We start from the raw sequence: 20429 nt of genomic DNA on the forward strand, positions 1-20429 counted from the left end.
TACCCCATCCCCCCAAGTGGAACCCCTTGAGATGCAGATGGTTTGCAAGTTTCACGAGTGAAAGGACCAATAGTAGACCTGGCAATTTAGGTCATGATACGGTGACACGACTCGAAAATGACACGGAATAAATGGGTTTGGGTTTATTATAAATGGGTTCGGGTCATAATCGGGTCAACCCGTTTAACACGATTATTAATCGTGTCATTTTCGGGTTGACCTGTTTAACTCGAAATTGACCCGTTACGATCCATTTATTAAACGGGTCAGTTTCAACCCGACACGATTATACACCTATTACAACCCATTTAAATTTAATATTAAATTAATATTTTATTACTAATATAATATTTAATAATTAAAAAATATTAGAAATTAAAAATTTTATACAAATAATTTTCTATTATTAATTTTTTAAAAACAAAAAATATATTTTTAATAAAACAAAAAAAAAAAATTCAGATCTAAAACTCAAAAGTCGAGAGTTAAGCCCTATTTTTCAATTTTGCATCTTATTCTCTAGCACACAACGCAGCCACCACAGACCACACCAGCCAGCCCCATCTCCAATCTCCATCAGCCATCAAAGCCTCCTTCCTCTACCCCTGCTTCTTCTCTCTGCCTCACCAGCCAGCCCCATCAGCCATCAAAGCCTCCTTCCTCTACCCCCTGCTTCTTCTCTCTGCCTCACCAGCCAGCCCCATCTCCAATCTCCATCAGCCATCAAAGCCTCCTTCCTCTACCTCCTGCTTCTTCTCTAAGAACAAAGGAGAACAGTGAGTCGTTTGAGAGTTGAACTGTTGAAGCAACTGACAGTTGAAAGAACAAAGGAGAACGATTTGGGTTCGGCATTACAGGGTCTTTGAGAGTTCTCTGCAGATTCTTGACGAACGGTGAGTCGTGCTAAACTTTCAAATTTAGTTCTCTGCAGATTCTCTTTTGTCACTTTCAATTCATTTTGTACTGATATATTTGGTTGTATCTTGGTCGACGCTGGTGATTAAAAAGGAACCTAATAATCTCTACCTTTTTCTGTCAGGCATGCTTTAGAAACTACATGTCATAGATTTTGGGTGTGTAGCCCTTTCTCCTTCCTAATCAAAAACCTATAGATTTTCTTTCTCATTTTTCACTGCATCTTTTTCCTTTTACTTTTCCACGATAACAAACAAAGCTTAATATCAACGTGTTTCTTGTGGGTTAGACGTCCCGTGAGAACACAACACGTCAAAGATGCTGCTTTAAAACGTCAGCTTAAATTACAAAAAAAACAAGAAGAAAAACCTCTAGCCTAGATAAGTTTATGGTGACTTTATCACAACCTTTTGCTACTGGGGCCAGAAATATATTTATATATATATATTATAGCTACATATATCTCGGGGATTAATTATTTGCTTCTTTGTTTTTCTTTTTTCTGACATTGAATTATTAATCGCTTCCTTTTCTTTTATCTTTTCCAAGCATCAACATGGAATGGGACCATATACTATGACTTCCAATAATTTGGATAAATAATGAAAAAAGGGATAGGACGATTGGTTCTCTGAACCCAAGTAGACAAGGCATGCAGCATACTTTCTAAGTGTTTGGATAATAGATCAACAAAAATTCTTCTTTTTTCTTAAAATCTTATTTTTGTTTGCCATAATTTTTTCTTGTTTTTTAATTTGTTAGGATATGTAAAAGGATAAAGTTCCGTTCCCTTGTACCTTCTCTCTCTTTTTCCCATGCAAACTTTCCAACTTCTCTAACTATTGGTTGTAATGTAACACTTCCAACAAACTTCTATATTTAATTTTTCCAACAAGTCTCTATGTGCATTTGCTTGCTAACTCAATCTATTTGTGGTTCTAAATGGACAGATATGTTACTTTTACATATTTATTCTTAATATTTGTGGTTATAAAATGAATGTAATATGATTTTTTTGGTCTTTTTATTTAATCTATCTCCTATATATGTAAATGCTTATGTTAGAGTTGGTATTTATCAAGAAACAATTTGTTAATGCTCTCAATCCTCTTCATTTTTGTGGTATTTCTCATTTTCTCTTGCTTCATTTTTATTTTGTAGTTTAGAATACATTTTATATTGTATTTTACTTCATACGCTTGAGTAGTGTATAGATTAAAAAGGAAAGAATTAGACAAATTTTAACTTTAAAAAATGTTGATGACTCAAATAAGAAATGACAATGCATATTAGTTAAATTGTCATTGTTGGAACTTGGAAGTACTAATTTGGAAGATTGCATAGATATTTAGCCATCTTGTACCTCTTATAGCTTGGGAAATGAAAAAAATTATATATGTGCATATGTGTGAATATATTTTGCTTTGTGATTTGGAAACAAAAAATTATATACATGTTTATTATAAGGTTGTTATAATATTTTATTTTAATATATAATTTTTTTTGGTTTGAAAACATGTAGATAAACATGGATGGACTTCAAATAAATCTTGAATCAAGTAGCTTTGAAATGCCTATTAATTTAGAAGATGTTGCAAGTCCTATGGAGGGAGTCACAAGTGGGCATAAAGTGAAACGCAAGAGAAAACTCACTTCAAAGGTTTGGTCTTACTTTGATGTGCTTCCTTTGGATGTTGATGGTAAGCAAAAATGTAAATGTAAAGATTGTGGTACCATTTATCTTTGTGATAGTAAATATGGAACGGGAAATTTGGTGCGTCATTTGAAAAATTGTGTGAAAAGAGACACTCGTGATATTGGTCAATTATTGATATCTCAAGATAGAGGGACTATCTCATTGAATGCATCTAAATTTAACTTTGAGCATTTTCGAGAATTGGTAACTTCGGCCATAATCATGCATGATTTGCCTTTCCAATTTGTTGAGTATGAGGGAATTAGAACCATATTTCAATATTTACATCCTGATATACAATTTGTTTCTAGAAATACTGCTAAGTCGGATGTTCTTAAAATGCATTTGAAGGAAAAATATAGGATAAAATGCATGTTGGATGCAACTCCTAGTAGAATTTGTTTGACTTCTGATTTATGGACTTCTGCAACTACTGATGGATATATATGTCTTACTTGCCATTTCATTGACAAAGAGTGGATCTTGCAAAAGAGAGTGTTAAATTTCTGTTATATGCCACCTCCACATACCGGTATAGCATTGGCAGAAAAACTATACTCTTTGTTGTGTGAATGGGGAATTGAGACAAAGTTATTTTCTTTAACTTTGGATAATGCTTCTGCCAATGATGTCTCTGTTGATATGTTAGTTACTCAATTGCAATTAAAGGGGGCTGTAGTTTGTGATGGTGATTTTTTTCATCTTAGATGTTGTGCTCATATCATTAATTTGGTAGTACAAGATAGGTTGAAAGATATTGATAATGTTGTTCATAAGATTCGGGAAAGTATTAAATATGTAAGAGGGTCACAAGTAAGAAAACAGAAGTTTTTAGGATGTGTTAAATTATTGTCAATGGACTCTAAGAGAGGTTTGAGGCAAGATGTGCCTACTAGATGGAACTCTACATATTTAATGCTTGAAAGTGCATTGTACTATCGACGTGCCTTTTGTCATTTGGAGCTAACTGATTCAAATTATAAAAGTTGTCCTTCTAGTCATGAGTGGGAGAAGATTGAAAAGATAAGTAGATTCTTGGGTTTGTTTTATGATATCACTTGCATATTTTCGGGCACTAAATATCCTACTTCAAATTTGTACTTTTCCTCGGTTTTCTTTTGTTATGTTACATTGAAGGAAAATATTGAAAGTGAGGATGATTACTTGAGAACCATGGCTAATCAAATGCTTAAAAAATTTGAGAAGTATTGGTCAGAATTTAGTTTGATATTAGCCATTGCAGTGGTTGTGGATCCTCGATATAAGCTTCAATTTGTAGATTGGTGTTATAGAAAAATTTATGGAGCAAGTGGTTCTAGTGAGTTTATACGTGTGAAGAGCAAATTATTTTCAATATTTAAGGAGTATGTTCAAAACAAATCTTTGACATCTTCTACACATTCTTTGGAGAAAGAAAAGAGTAACACATCTTGTGGTGTTGGAGAAGATGTCATTTCTTTTAGAAAGACAGCTAGTTCCATTTTGAAAGTAAATAACTCTTAAAATTTTTATTAATTTTAATTGTTTGTATTTGTGTTAATTAGTGATTATTTATAATTTTTTGAAAAATAATGTTATTGAAATTTTTATTTTCTAACACTGTAGGAATTTAATATTTGTGAAATTGAAGAGTTAGGTGCCAATACACAAAAATCACAATTGGAGCTTTATTTAGAGGAGCCAAGGATGGCTACTGAAATTGAATTGAATGTGCTTGATTATTGGAAAGCAAATCAGTTTCGTTATCCTGAAGTTGCTTCAATGGCTCGTGATCTATTGAGTATCCCTATATCCACCGTTGCTTCTGAATCTGCTTTTAGCATTGGTGGACGAGTATTAGATCAATTTCGTAGTTCATTAAAGCCTAGCACTGTTGAAGCGATAGTTTGTACAAGAGATTGGTTATTTGGGCAAAGAGGTAATTATTTTTATTAATGTTTTCTTTATTTCATTTGCATATATTAATAATTTTTTTGTTTCACTAATTTATTTTATTAATGATTTTTTTGTTTCACTAATTTATGGAATGCAAGAAAAATTTGAAGCACAACTTGAGGATCTTACTGAAGATGTTTTGAGCTGTGATATCAATAAAGAAGAATCTTCAAGTCAATGCTCTAATTATGCTAATACTCAAGCATAAGGTAATATCAATGTTAAAATTTATTTAATTTATTTTATTTTATTTTAACATTTTAACTTTTATATTATATTTAATTGATTTTTTTATTTATTTATTTTGATATTATGATCCCAGGCTGGATTGTTGAGCACCAAAAATCGACATATTTGGTTTGGAATCTGGACATCGATAAATAAATTTGGAGCATAATGATAGTTATGTCCTTTTTCCTTTGGTTTTATATGTATTATGATAACAATTTGATACCATTTATTTTATTTTGTATTGGTGTTTTACTATTATTAGGACATTAAATTTTATGTTGGTGTATTGAATTTGTCTTTTTTAGCACATATTAAGACTTATGTATTGTGAATTATAATTTTTGGCATTTTAAATAAGTTATTTTAATAAATAGATTAGTTTTCGGGTTAATAGGTTAATTTTCGGATTAACGGGTTAATCGATTAGTTTTCGGGTTAATAGGTCAATTTTCGGGTTAACGGGTTAATAGGTTAATTTTCGGGTTAATAGGTCAATTTCAGGTTAACGGGTTAATAGATCAACACGACCCGTTAAAATAATCGTGTTAAACGGGTCGTGTCGTGTTGACCTGTTTATAAACAGGTCGGGTTAGTGTTTTGGATACCTGACACGATTAATAAATGGGTCGTGTTCGGGTTAGGCATTTTTGACACGATTATTAAACGGGTTGACACGAACACGACCCACAAACCCGAATTGTCAGGTATAACCAATAGGCGCTTTCTGTGAATATACAAAATCAACAGGTCAATTTCATAATCAATGTGAAAAAAATAGCTTGCAACCAATTGTTGTACAGTCATGTAGTCATATAAAAACATTGGATGAGGAAACTAAAATAACACCATCCCTAAATCAAAATAGTTAAAAAAAAAAAAATTACCCTTCCATGAGAAGCTTCTTCCCTTACATATGACCATAGCCGTATACCTAACCGAATCTGAAATTTCAAAATTCAGACATAGTCAGGAGAAAGCATAGCTGAGGTTGCTCAGAAAAATAGGTAAAGACATAAAAAGAAAACAACTACAAGCATGGCAGACAAAACTTCTATACATCTTAAACAGTAAAAGTAAAAGGATGATGCAATTTACCATTTTTATGGCTTCTGTAAATGTAATACTAAAATCTTTGAGAATATTAGCATGGCTGCTTAACTTTCTCCTCCAAGCTTGCTCTGGTGGGGCAGCACTATCAAACTCAAGCTGCAAAGAAGTATTCAAAGAAGAAGCAGATTTGAGTAGAAGAACAGAACTGTGTACTTGAATTACCAAAACAGAAGAAAATTATACAAAAAATTACACACACTGAGGGCAGAATTCTTTCTCTCTCTCTCTCTCTCTCTCTCTCTCTCTCTCTCACACACACATAAAAATCAAACGGTTTGTGTGAGAAAAAAAAGCTTAATTTTCATGGTTATAAAAGGGGAAAAAAAAAAAAACATTGCAACCCACTTAGCAAACAACACACAGATCAGCAGATCAACAGTCAGCCATGAAGAGAGAAATAAAAATTGAGAACACTTACTTGCAATCGATTGTAGATTGTAGATCAGCAGATCGATTGCAACAGTCGGTCTAATTCTGCTTTTTTCATATGGTTTATTGAAAATAGAAAAAAAAAATGGTGAAATTGGTGAAGACATTGCAGATAGATGAGATGTGAGAACAAAAAAACAAGAAAAGAATTGCAGAAGACTTACCAGAGGCAAAGGGGGAGGGAGGAAAAGTAGGGTCGACAGGTTGTATTAGGTTATACAAGCAAAAACAAATGTATTAGATAATACACATCGTGATCTTTAAAAACAGGAAAAGGTATTATATAATACAATACCCTTCCTGTGTTTTCATATACCAAACGTGGTATTAGCTAATACAATCCATCCTAATATCCTTAATAATCATACCAAACACATCCTTACAGTGCTGCCCCTCTACCACACTTTTTATGAACTTTAAAACATTGTTTTACAAAATTTTGTGACTTTTATAAAATAGCAAATTACTAATTTTGTTTTATTGCCAAGGCCTTTGATTTTATTTATTGGACTAGACTCATCAACTAGGGAAAGCTTTAATACATCGGATTATATACCGTTCCTCTAATATAGGGTGTGAAATCCAATTTTGAATCTCACAAGTTGCATCAGTTGATATGATAGATGATGGAAGACGAACACAACCATAAGTCCATAACCATTTCTTGTGCAATCAATTTCTATTAAACATCCATAATCAAGTCCCATTTAATTAAGCCCACATCCTTTCCCGTTAAATTTGATAAATAATTGATAGATGTTACATATTCTCTTAAACCACTAAACTTACTTGATAAAATACCATCTCTAAATATATCATTTATAAGCAACTGGGTATGGCCACGTGCATGCACGTTGTTTAGTCTAAAATATGAATGTTTAATAGTTTTATTACTTTATAAAGGGTATATATATCATCTTTCTCTTGATCAAATTCTAGGTCTTCATCTGATTCTTGATTGTTTTCAGCATTGATAATTTTGTATGTTTTGAACATCTTGTGATAAATAGCAGCAAAGTCTGGATACATTGTCTTGTAGTATGAATATATAGTTTTGTATATTGATTTTCTTTAGCTAGGAAATATTTTTGATTAATTCCTTGAAGATTAAAATTATCACCAAAGACAGCAGCTCTCCAATGGCGTAATTGTTTTGTAAAAGGAGCAGAGCATCTGCGGACTTCTTGATCTTGTCTGAGGTGATTATTAGCATATTTTGATTTTTCAAAAGTGATCAGGTGTCTTGCTGGCTCCCATCCGTGGATCCATTCAGGAGGTGTGGATGTGATGTGAACAGCAATATACCATTATTTAAGGGGACTAGAATGCTGAGGTAGGAAGAGACAGGTGATGGCCATTTTTAATAATTCGAGGTAGTTTTGAGCTTGATTTGTGTGGGTAAATATGATGGTGCCAATTAATCCCCAATCGAATAATTTGGCCTATGTGATTGTCTTACCTTGAAATATGAAATTGTGAAAGGTTGGGGCATACAATCCAACTTGGTGGACGGCATAACTGATTTCATGTTTGCATCCAACGTGATCAAGTGGAATTGTAGCAGGATCACATATAATACATTTTTAATTAGAGGGGTGTAAGGCAGCTTCAGCATATACATACATCCCGTGGGGACAAGTATTGGGTGATTCTACGAAGGAGATGAGCATTCGTTGGAGAAAGCTAAATTCTTCATAGAACTGTTTCTTTTTTATTTTCCAGATGTGGGAATTGATTTCACTGGGCAAGCCAGCTTGTTGTAACCATTGATTTGGATAGAAAAAGATACAGGCAGGATTCCATGGTAAGGTGTGAGATTTGATTGGGAGTATGGAAGAACAAGAGGTACGGTTGGTTGAACCTTGGGTTTGATTTGGAAGTAGCTTTTGTTTTTTGGTCCAATAATCTAATTCTTTTTGTAGGTGATTGATGTGGATTTGTTGAATGACATTGTTATGAAGTAAGGTTTGAATTTGATGTTCTAGAGATCTTTTTTTCATGCTGGAGTTGATTGACTTGGACATCCAAGGGGTGGTCTAAATATGGATTGTGAAGAAGGTCAAATGGGCTCTGGTGTAGGGCAACAGGAGCATATTGATTATGTGGATCAACAAGAACAGTGATTGGAGGAGAATAGGATTGTTGCATTCTATGGGTAGATTGTGAACTGGAGGCTTGATTAGAGGTAATTTTTTGGACAAAGCGGAGTGTTTTGGAAAACTCGGGATCCATTCTGACACATGGATGAATAAAGGCTTGGGGCCCTAATTCTCTGTAGGTGATTTCAAGGGCTTCCCTGAGGCTATAATAACCTCGATATTGGGTATTGATTTGACCAGTGATTTCATGGGCTATTTGGGACCAAGTTTTGTAAAGGCTAGGGTTTGGACCATTGAATAGAATATAAGGGGAGAAATATTAACCATCGGGCTTTTGGTGAATTGATTGTAAATAAAAGCAAAGGTTATCTAAGACATGAATAAAATCAGATTTTTGATCTAGGGATTCAAAGTGTGCAATAGTCCACACAGAGTTGATTAAGGTTCTCGGGGAAATATCTAATTCAAGTTGGGTTGGGAAATTCTTTTCTTCAATTTCTCCACTCCAAATTGGAACAGAATTGTTGTTGATTATCATGTAACCAAGTGCACGAGACATGCTGTAAGGAAAATGATTAGAGAAAAGATATTTTGAAAATATGAAAAAATTTATATATAGTAGGAAATAAAATTTTAATTGTTTGAAAATATGAGTAAAAGATTGGAAACTGGAAAATAAGGTAGAATAGGAAAGATAGGGGAAAAGAAAAGGAAGGGAAGAGGAAAGAGAATGATTAGTTTGGATTCGATTAAGTGTTTTGGAGATGAATTGATCTTGTAGGATCTGAATATTATTTGATTGGAGTAAGAAATCAAATTTGACTTTTTCACCTAAAGGGTGACTGATTATTCCATCATTTTCTGTAGTGAATGGGTATAACAAAGAGAGAAAGGGAATTCCTAAAATAACTTGATCTGTCATGTTTCTAGCAAGGACAAACGATGTTTTGAAACAAATTTTATTATGACAAATATGTGCGTGATTAATTTCGTATTTTAAATCCATTTTACTTCCATTAGCAGAGTTTAATCTTTCTTTAGTTTTTGTATAATATTTACTAGGTATGAGACCTTCTTGGAGACAATTTAAATCTGCACCTGAATCTAAAAGTGCGATTGTCGTGAATTGAAAATGTTTAATGATTATTGTGATTTTTATGTGCCATTTTTTAAGTTTGATTTTTTGAATTGAAACTATACAATTTTCATGGGAAGATCCTTCTTCCTGTTCTTCAATGTGATTTGGCATAAGTTTCCAGGGTTGTTCTTGAATAAATTGTAATTGGTGTTTAATTAAATGGTTTTCTAGTTTTAATTCTTTTATTTCAGACTTGATTGTTTTAATTTCTTATTGTAAATTTGGACATTTATGTTTTTAGTTTTTGATTTATTAAAAGTTTGCAATGCTTCCGTCAAACAGATTTTCTGAGTACTTTTATTACGTTGATTTATTTCTTTGTGATTATCAGTTATGATCTTTTTGTATTTTTTCATGTATTCTATCCCTTCATCAGGATTTTCTAATTTGCTAAGTAATTTTAAGATTATATCTTCATCTTCAGTAGAATTAGTTAAGACATTAACTGATTTATTACAATAGATATCTAGACAACAGGCATCTAAACATCCTAAAGTAATATTGGGGTTATCTGTGTCACTAGTGGATTCAGAGTGGATACTTGATTCGTCAGAACTTGAGTCAGTGTAAATATCATTTTCACTATTTTCACTATCTATGTTGTGAATACGTAAGACATTGATTAAGTTTTGTTTTTGATCTTCTGGAATTTCTAATTGTTTGATTGTTTGTTTAACTTTACAGTCGTTAGCAAAATGACCAAATTTATTACATTTAAAACATTTGATTTTAGTTTTATCTTTTGAATCTTTTTTATGTTTATTTGATTTCTAGAATTTGTTAGAATTGGGTTTATTAAACTTATTGGTTTTGTAATAAGTTTTATGATTTGAATATTTATTAGTTCGAAAAGTTTTCTTATGTGATTTTTCTTTGATTTTATTTCTCCTAGAGGGTGCTATCGTAGATAGATCGTATTGTTGACAAAAATTTCCTAACTCGTATTTAGTTTTTCTTTTATTATTACTTAGTTTATTTGCTATTTTCATATCAGTGCATATTTTTAATCCTTCCTTTTTGATTATTGAAACTATATCTCCATAACTTAATGAATCATAGTCTATTAACCACTATCATTACTTAAGACATTTCTGGTTTTTCTAACAAATAATTGGGGTAAACCATTAATAAAATTTTCTTTTCAAAAGGGTTGATTACTATCGTCTCTCATCATAATTCCGATGGTAAATGTTTGTACATACCATTCGAAATCACTAAGGATTGGACAATATAATTGGTTAATTGACTATGGATTTGTTCTGTGACAGTTGTAGGAGTTCCTATAAAATGTCTGTTTATTATGGCTAACAAGGTATTGATACCATCTGGGACACCTTAACCTATTGATTCATTAAATATTGGGAATCCTTCTTCATCTTATTTATTAGCATAAATGATTTCTGATTTAGATTGATCTGTGAGATGTTTTTCCCACTAGTAGTGTAATGTACCGGTAAAATCTGTGACTAATAATTCAACAATTTCAGGTTGGGGAAGGTTTTGATTAGTGAAATAGCTATTAGCAACCATTGACATGTGATGTGATTTGTTTAATATTTCTTGTTCTCTTAATCCATCTATATTCCATTTATATAATTTATCAGAACTGATAGAGAATTGATTTTTAGGATTTGATTCTTGAAATTTCGGAGGTAAGGGTTTATTATTCCATTGTTTAAAGGTATTAAATCGTGGTTTTTGATTTTTAAGTCTATTAAGATGATTATCTAATGAAGATTGATTTGATTCTGTATCAGATGAATTATGATTTTTGATAGTAGCAAGATTGGAAGAGGAGGCTTCGTTTTTGGAAGTTGAAGTTTTTAATTGTAATTCTTTTAAGAGTTGACTGAGTTGATTTGTTTTATTTGGAAGGGTTGGAATTTTTGTAAGATCTGGAAATTTTATAAGTGGTTGTGGTTTAATTTCTTCTTTAGAGGAGGAGTTATCAATTTTGGTTTCTATTTTATCTAGTTGTTTGCCTACTGTAATAATACTTTGATTTGTGTAATAATTCAATAACTTTTCTAATTTCATTAATTAAATCTTTACTTTCATGAGTGAATGTTTTAAATGGTGATTATTTAAATAGGGAATGATTATTTTTTCAACTGGAGGGTGACTAGATAGAACTGTTGATTGATTTGATTTAATCCATTTTTCTCTTATTAAAGTTTTTAAATCTTTTAATGGATAATAATATTTTTCGAGAAAATCGAAAATTTGTATATCAAATTTAAGTTGTAACATTAATTGTTTCTAGTTTTGGCAAATATGTTCTTTCTGTTCTTTAGTGTATGACTGTCTATATTTTACTAATTTTTCATGATTTTTATCGGACATCATTTCTTGATTTAATTGTTTCCAATGGGGTTTGAAGGGTGTACTTAGTGTGTTTAATTGGTGATCTATGAAATCTGAGGCTGTGGGTGATTGAATTGATTGTATTTCTTCATCACTGTAACGAGGTTGACTAACCTGTCCAGTGTTGTGGATTGATTTTAATTTGAGATTTTTAATTTCATTTTCTAATTTTAATTTGTGTAATTGTTGTTCTAATTCTTGGATTTTACTTCTTTGTAAATCTTTTTCAATTTCTTGATCTCTTCGAGACATATTATCAGAAGATATTGACTCAATGATTGATTTATTAAAAGACCGTCTTGAGGAGATTTCTCCTAAGTGTTGATTAGATCTAGGTTGTCTATCAAAGGTGATTCTTACTGACCCATCTTCAGACTGTGAGATGAACTCAGTGTTAGTTAAAATATTTTGAATAGGGATTGGACTTTGGACATCAGTTAATACCCAATTAAAGGGTAAATTGACATCGGACCATTTGATCATTTTAGGGATCTTGATATTTAAATTTTGGTATTGACTCTGGATTAACATGGTATGACCTTTAGCATTATGTTTTTTAGCTTTAAAGTTCATATTAGTTCCTAAGACTTTATAATGGATTCTGTAAATTAGGGCTAAGGGTTGACGATCTTCGTCGAAGTTTTAACCCGAAGTTTTTAGATTTAAAGTTAAGACTCTTAGTATGCATGGATCTGTTAAACTGACTGGAAAATTTGGGTAACAGTTAAAATGAACAGGACCATTACATAAACTGGTTTCTACGACTCCAAAGACACCTTCATTAAAGTTTTAAAAACTAGCGTCTCTAAGACATAGTAGTATAGATGAATTGGTTCCTAATTTTGTAAGAGGTTTGATTCCAATTTGAACTAATCCTATGTGTAGGAAATGGTAACCATCTTGTATATGTTTTTAATGTTATCTTTATTGATTAGTTGGCAGGTTTCGTGATCTTTGTTGTTTGTGTAAACTTGTTTAACTGTTTTAATATGTGATTCACTTTTAAATGAAGATAAAGATAAGGTTTTATGATGATAAATTTCACCAGGTGAAACTGGAGGAATATTCCAGTTGGGATTGATTGATTCATTAGAAGGAAAACTATAATGTTCTTCATTGATTATGTCTGGCATTTGGTTTCCATTAAGTGATGATCTAGAACTAGTACTTAATCTAGGACTAGTAAAAGAATTAGATCTAAATAATCTCTTCATTTTCAAAATTTAATTTCTAAAGACACTTAAATTTACTTTTACTAATATTTTTCCATCCTATTCCTAGACTTCTCAGACCGACATCCTCTCATGCCTCTTCTGGGACTTATTGTTCAGACTCGGAATGATTACTATTCAGCAAGGTTTAGAAGGGAGCAATATAACAAAAGTAAATCGAAGGGAATAAAGATAAAGAAATTAAATAAGAAACTGAATTGATTAAGTAAATATAACACTGTACGGGTGCTAAAAGAAAGTAGCAAGATACAGATCGAAACACTTATGGTTTTACCAAAAATAATACGGCAACCCGTATTCTTATTTATACATTATGGTTACTATAATTCTTATTTCCTTCATTTCAATTCAGTCGCCTAATTTTTATACGCGTGTGTATTTATATATTAAGTTCTGGGAATGCACAACCGAATTTGAATTCAGCATATTCACCAACATATAATTATATATATATAATTCATATTTTTGAGCCAACAACATGTTTAGAAATGCCCATTTTAATTTAAACGGTTTCAAACACAATCCTTTACATGTAACAACAACCAAAATTTTATTTGGATTTTTTTTAGTCACTGAGAGCATCTTCAAAAAAGCAAGGGATTTCATATTATTTTTTTATTGATCATCGTTTAATTTCAATGTTAATTTCCATTTGTAATCAAATAATGTAAAAGATTTCTCAAGAGTTTAATTAAGCACGAAAAAATGACTAGAACTTTTCCACGAAATAAAGTTAAGCTCTGTTCAGATTTGCATACAACATGATATTCGAAATGCTCTGAAATTATTGAATTTTAGAAATTCTGAATGGTTAGGAAATTAGAAATCCTGAACTGTTTCATATGTTGCTAGACAAAGCCAAACAATTTAAGTCAAAAAATAATAATAATAATAATAATAACAAAATAAAACTTAGTGGAAGAGGTAAAATGAGAGCTCCGAAGTGACACTTGCATCCAACAACATAGCAGTACAATATTACCCAACAAAAAAAAAAAAAAAAAACAAAAAAACAAAAAAACAAAAAAACAACATTGCAGTACAAAACTGCTTGAGCGATCAATTAGTTTAACTAATCACAAAACCAAAAGATACTGTATCAGTATAGACGAAATTATATACATGTAGATATATAATATTTTTGCCAATTTTTTTTCTAAGACTCCGGCAACAAATAAAGAAAATGAAGTTTTCACCCCAAAAAAAAAATTAATTAAATAAGTAAATAAAAAGTAATTTTTTTTTGTCAGCATTGCAATAATTTTTCTAAATATAAAGAAGAGGGGGATTGGCAACTCGAATTCACCACCTCACTTGTCTTGAAAAAAAAAAAAAAAGAAGGAAAAAAAAAAATAAAGGCTATTGAAGGAGCATATTTAAGCCTTTCGTAAATTATGTTTGCTGGATTCAATAAAAATAAAAATAATTAGAACTTGAAATGATAATACATACATACATACATATATATATACATACAGTATTATAGATGTATAAATAATGAGTTTCATTAAAGCAAAATTGATGATTGACTATAATAAGTTTCTTGAAGTTTCTTATATATATATATATATATATGATTTATCTATTTGTTATCTTGAAGTTTCTTATATATATATGATTTATCTATTTGTTACGAATGAAACTTACATATATGAATTTTTATTACCAAAAGAAGAAAAAAAACTATATGCATTTTACCTTTTTTATTTGTAATTTCTTAGTATTTTCACTCATATAACTCAATTTATATATTTTATTTGAAAATCCCATGTGTAGAGCACATGTAAATATGTATAATATAGTTAAATGAGGTTGGCTTATTGGTAATACCCCTTGTACCTATACCCATAAAGTTGTAGATTTAAGACATTATCACTTTTCCTATAGATTAGAAATTATTATAATGATGAAAAGATATGTATTGCTACTGTGTAAGTAGCCAGAGGTTGGAAAAGTTTACAGTTACAATATTTATGAAACAATAAACTAACAATAAAGCTCCAGCCTAATTACAAGCGAGAAAATTATATATATATATATATATATATATGTGTGTGCGTGTGTTTGTGTGTGTGTATGTTTTTATGAGGACAACAAAAAAAAAAAAAAAAAAAATTGAGAAAAGAGAAATAATGTATATGAGGTTGATTTGCTAAGTGATCATTGATATTATTCTCTTAATATCTTGTAATTAATCGATTTTGGAGATGTTCCATTTTATCAATTCAGATCTTTTACCAAAATCTATAACGTAAAGATCAAATTGTTTGTTTTATTATTATTATTTTTTACTATATTAGAGATATACAACTTAAATGAATTATGCAACAAAGCATTTAGTAGTATTAAAAAAAAAAAAAAAAAAAAAGAAGAAGAAGCAGAGCTAGTAGTGGACTATACATAGAACCGTTGAATTTGTTAAAAAAGAAGAAGTAGTAAATTAATTACCTGGATGGATATTTGGTTCCAGTGTTAAAGCAGTCAAAACAATCGTGAGGTTTCAAAACTTTCTCCGTCATCATCATCGCACTTGTAACGGATTAAGACAAGAGGTACATGTTGAACAGTATGGTGGTGGTCTCCTCCTGGCTTCAGACTTTGCTGGAATTCAATGGGTATGCTGTGAAACAAAACAGATTCAAGTTGTTTCAAATGCTGGATGCCAATGGGCACCTTCAATAGTTTTGGGCAGAGACCAATCCAAAGGTCTTGAAGACTAGACAATGCTCCTTCCTCTATTACTATTGATTTCAATCCACTCAAATGCATGATACGAAGCTCCTTCAATCTTGGAAACACTCCCTTCTCAAACTGCATCTCCTCACCATTATATGCATCGTACACTATCCTCATCTCCACCAAGTTATGCAGATTTTTAAGACTTTTCACCGGATCCTCTTCTAATTTTGACCCACCAATTTCTAATCGTTCTAGATATTGAAGTCTGGTTATCGATTCTGGCAACTTCCTTATGGGAGCTGTTAAGCAGAGAATCTCAAGAGATCGTGGTAAGGATGACAGCCATTCAGAATCAAATGAGGCATCATCTTCATCCATTGTACTTACACGCAGATATTTCAGGTGGGCCATCTTCTCGATAGCCCCAAGTAGAATCCTTCCATCTTCACTTCTCAGCTTCTGGATGCCCAAATACCTTAACTGTGTCAACTTTCCAAACTCTTTTAATACCTCAACCCCTGTTTCACTCGCATCCACATATGCTAACGATTGCAAGGCTTCTAAGCACCCTATTCCCTCATGCACTTTTATTCCTTTTACCTGAGATGGATGAAAGTGTGGGTCGTCCAAGTTGTACTCATACTGACCACAGCCAAACAGAAACAGCAGCTTACTAAGCCTTTTAATCTAAGCTGGTATCTCAACCACAAATGAGCCTACTGAATCCAAGGTCTCAAGATTTACCAGTTTTCCTATGGACCTTGGAAGCATCTTTACTTTCGTGTTATTAATATTCAAATATCTTAAATGGTATAAACTTCCAATATCGTCGTGAATATAATCCAATATACCATTTTCAAAATCTTGCACTTTTAAAAGGTTGAAATTCTTCGTCAACGTTCTCCAAATAGACTTGGTCAATATTTTATCACTACTATTGAAGTTCAAAAAGCTACGGACCTGAAAGCTTTGGTTAACATTGTGAAGAACATTGCATGAACCATTGACAATTGATATGCGTCGAGTAACTAGTCCTCCACTAAAACTTGATTCATTTTCAGACAAAACGTGACCGAAACGTAAATCTTTCATTTTTGTCTGAATAACGTCATATAGAAGATCGTGGACGTGATAACATGTACCATTTGGGCCCCAGTCACTAGTTTTTAATTTCTGAACTAGACTTCTGTCCATTAGCTCAGTCAAGTATTCTTTTGCTACTTCTTGCGGTGGTTTATCCTTCCTTGGTTTCACAAAACCTTCAGCAATCCATTTTGGAATTAACCTAGATGGCGCAATCCAATAATCCTCTGGGTACATGCCGAAGTACAAGAAACAACATTTAAGGTAGTAAGGCAGATCATAATAACTGAGGGGTAAGATTTTTGGTATGCTTGTAAGATGGAGATTAGTCTCCAACTCGGAACTGAGACTATCGTGCAATTTCTTCCACTCATATATTGTCTTGTCTTTTGTGGATAGAAGTCCACCTACTGCTAGAATTGCAAGTGGTAGTCCTCCACATCTTTCAACAATTTGATGAGACAAATCCTCCAAGTCAGGGGGACAAAGTCCCATTACTTCAGATTGAAAAGCCTTTTTGAAGAAGAGTTCTCGAGCCTTTTCTGGATTTAAAGGCTTAAGCTCATGGACATAGACAACAGATGAAATTTTGCAAAACTCCCCAACCTCCTTGCTTCGCGTCGTAATCACTATCCTCCCACCAATTTTATTATCAAACAAAGCATGTTGTATATCCCCCCAGAATTCTCTTTTCCAAACATCATCGTAAAAAACGACGTACCTCTTTTGCTGCAAATATTGTCTTACTTGCTCTGTCAGTGCGTCTTCATCCATTGAATCGATTCCCTCAGGAGCAGGTTCCTTGTTTCCCATGCAGAACTGCTTTATGACGTTCTTTAGTAGCTCTTCCTTCCGGTATGATTGAGAAACTGTTATCCAGGCATGACAATCAAAATGATTTCTGACTAAATCATAGACCTTTCTGGCAAGTGTTGTCTTGCCCAGTCCCCCCATCCCTACCACTGAAATCACAGCTCGTCGAGGTTGTTGATCCTTATTTAACAACCAACCAACCAATTGATCTCTTGGAGACTCAATCCCCACAACATCATCATCCTCAAGATACATGGAACCTTTTCGAGGATCGTACCCTGAAACATATCGACGATCATATGTTGAATCAATTGAATCAAAGCCATACCTTTGACTTCTTTCCTTGATTTCAACAACTGCTTTTCGGATCTCTTTTATGCGAGATGCAATATGGTGGCTTGCTTCTAGTTTGATGATGGAGCGACCGATTTTACCAAGGGAAGCAATGAAGCAATCATGACCAGTACGGCCGGGAGGTCGCTCCAAGTGGAATGCGTATTCGTCAATAATATCTTCGATGTGGAACGCCACTTCCCTTAGTTCCTTCACCCATAATTTAACACCTCCAGCTCTACCACTTGCTTCTGATCCTTGGGCTTCCACGTCTGCCTTCATATCTGCGTCTTTGAGGAAACACTGAATGGCTTCCAGTTCATTTTTTATTCCCGATACTTTAGAATGAACGCCTCTCAACAACTTTCGTTCGTGGGTCAGGAATCGGACGAGGTAATCGATAGCAATGCATACTGCGGCCTCCGCCATTCCAAGCTTTATCTTCTTACTGCTCAGGATGAGAAATATGCAATATCTTCCCAGGAGCAGCTTCACTCTTTTTCTTCTTTATCAACCATGCCGTATTCAACTTTACCAAAAGAAAGGATAATAATAATAATAATAATAATAATAATAATAATAATATTAATAAATGCTGTATTCCTTTCCCCACCACTCATTTTTTACCAGCAAGGACCACTTTTTTGTTTTTCTGTGAAACAGCAACGACCACTTCTTTTTATTTTTTTTCTTTTTTTTTTTTTTTTTGGGATAATAAAGCAAAGTTTTGTCCATAAAAATATTTATCCATAAATATAGTATGGGGAAGCTCATTTAGTATGGAATTGTATTAGTATAAATTATACTATCTCAGATTATACTATAATATATTATATTATATTTATATTATGTTTGGTATTAAATTATATAAAATAATATATATTTTGATATTGTATTGTATTATTATTTATTATTTATTATTTCTCAAACTATTATTATTAAAAAAATAAACATTGCAAAAAATATTTTATATTTATCTTTCCATATTAGTTTTATTTTAGAAAAAATAAAACAAAATTTTTAAAAAAATAAAAAATTACTAAATTAGCAATTTAGTAATTTTTGTTTCCTCCATATCTAGATATGAAAATCTGCAGAATACCAAGAAAATACATTATAGAAGCATTCAAAGCAATAAGAGAGCAAAAGTGTGTGCTGATTTGAAAGAGGCAATTGATAGTTATACCTCCATTTCCTGTGTACATTGTGCAGAAGCAGACAACAAAAAGAAAATCAAATGAACCCAAACCTATCATCCATTTCTGATGTCACAGTTGTAATTGTTCTACTAAAACTTACCACATTCATAAACATTTATGAGACTACTCAACTTCTCTATAATTGGAAGAAACACATTACTGATGTCTATAATCCTAAAAATAAAATATAAATAAAAAGAATTATTAAGTTCAATTTTTAATTGTCATCCCAACCCATCAGCTTTAAACCGTCCCATTTACATTGACATGAAAAGTAGTTAGCACTTAGTATGACCAAAGCACTTCAGATAATAATCTGCTAGATATTACTGGATATTAATATATAAAAACTAGCAAACAAGTTATCATGCAAAAGCCTATCTGCAGAGCTAAAATAAAGATTTAAATGAATTTGCATTTCAGCACATCCAGCAAACAACAACTATACCACATCCACAAGTACTTTCATAAGTTACAGATGGTATAAAGACACAATAACAACAATCCAAATAATAGTTTACATAGCAAACATATTATCAGAGGAAGAGCAGAGCTTTACAGAGAATTGATTGGCCATAACAGGACAAGCTTCACATAAACCAGGAATAATTTCCCATTGCCTAAACTCGCCTCTAAAACCTCTAGAGATGCTGCCACTTCTGTAAAATATATAGAAAACAAACCTCATCAGATTATCAAAGATATAACAAAAAATAATTGAAGAGACAAATCTGGTAAACTTCATACCCCATCCCCCCAAGTGGAACCCCTTGAGATGCAGATGGTTTGCAAGTTTCACGAGTGAAAGGACCAATAGTAGACCTGGCAATTTAGGTCATGACACGGTGACACGACTCGAAAACGACACGGAATAAATGGGTTTGGGTTTATTATAAATGGGTTCGGGTCATAATCGGGCCAACCCGTTTAACACGATTATTAATCGTGTCATTTTCGGGTTGACCTGTTTAACTCGAAATTGACCCGTTACGATCCATTTATTAAACGGGTCAGTTTCAACCCGACACGATTATACACCTATTACAACCCATTTAAATTTAATATTAAATTAATATTTTATTACTAATATAATATTTAATAATTAAAAAATATTAGAAATTAAAAATTTTATACAAATAATTTTCTATTATTAATTTTTTAAAAACAAAAAAT

At 32.1% G+C, this 20429-nt stretch overlaps 2 protein-coding genes across 5 annotated transcripts; one reads left to right on the top strand and one right to left on the bottom strand.

The window, feature by feature from the left end:
• Positions 1-657: 657 nt before the first annotated feature.
• On the top strand, positions 658-5115 carry LOC132803280 (zinc finger BED domain-containing protein RICESLEEPER 2-like). 2 transcript variants are annotated; one of them, XM_060815904.1, is made up of 5 exons: positions 658-893; positions 2438-2575; positions 4217-4529; positions 4645-4755; positions 4869-5084. In XM_060815904.1, exons 2-4 carry the CDS (start codon positions 2444-2446, stop codon positions 4752-4754), a joined length of 555 nt encoding a protein of 184 aa, XP_060671887.1. In that variant the 5' UTR covers positions 658-893; positions 2438-2443; the 3' UTR covers position 4755; positions 4869-5084. The 2 variants fall into 2 exon arrangements, with proteins under 2 accessions (XP_060671887.1, XP_060671883.1); XM_060815900.1 differs by lacking the exons at positions 658-893; positions 2438-2575 and adding an exon at positions 3452-4099 and having other exon boundaries at positions 4869-5115.
• Positions 5116-5508: 393 nt separating this feature from the next.
• LOC132800348 (disease resistance protein RPM1-like) lies at positions 5509-18613 on the bottom strand. 3 transcript variants are annotated; one of them, XM_060813819.1, is made up of 4 exons: positions 15598-18613; positions 6306-6361; positions 5873-5983; positions 5509-5718 (listed from the first exon to the last, which is right to left on the bottom strand). In XM_060813819.1, exon 1 carries the CDS (start codon positions 18484-18486, stop codon positions 16516-16518), a length of 1971 nt encoding a protein of 656 aa, XP_060669802.1. In that variant the 5' UTR covers positions 18487-18613; the 3' UTR covers positions 5509-5718; positions 5873-5983; positions 6306-6361; positions 15598-16515. The 3 variants fall into 3 exon arrangements, with proteins under 3 accessions (XP_060669802.1, XP_060669803.1, XP_060669804.1); XM_060813820.1 differs by lacking the exon at positions 6306-6361; XM_060813821.1 differs by lacking the exons at positions 5509-5718; positions 5873-5983; positions 6306-6361 and adding an exon at positions 11316-14221.
• Between the last annotated feature and the right edge of the window lie 1816 nt (positions 18614-20429).

Source organism: Ziziphus jujuba, chromosome 1, assembly GCF_031755915.1.
Source record: "Ziziphus jujuba cultivar Dongzao chromosome 1, ASM3175591v1".
Taxonomy (NCBI): domain Eukaryota; kingdom Viridiplantae; phylum Streptophyta; class Magnoliopsida; order Rosales; family Rhamnaceae; genus Ziziphus; species Ziziphus jujuba.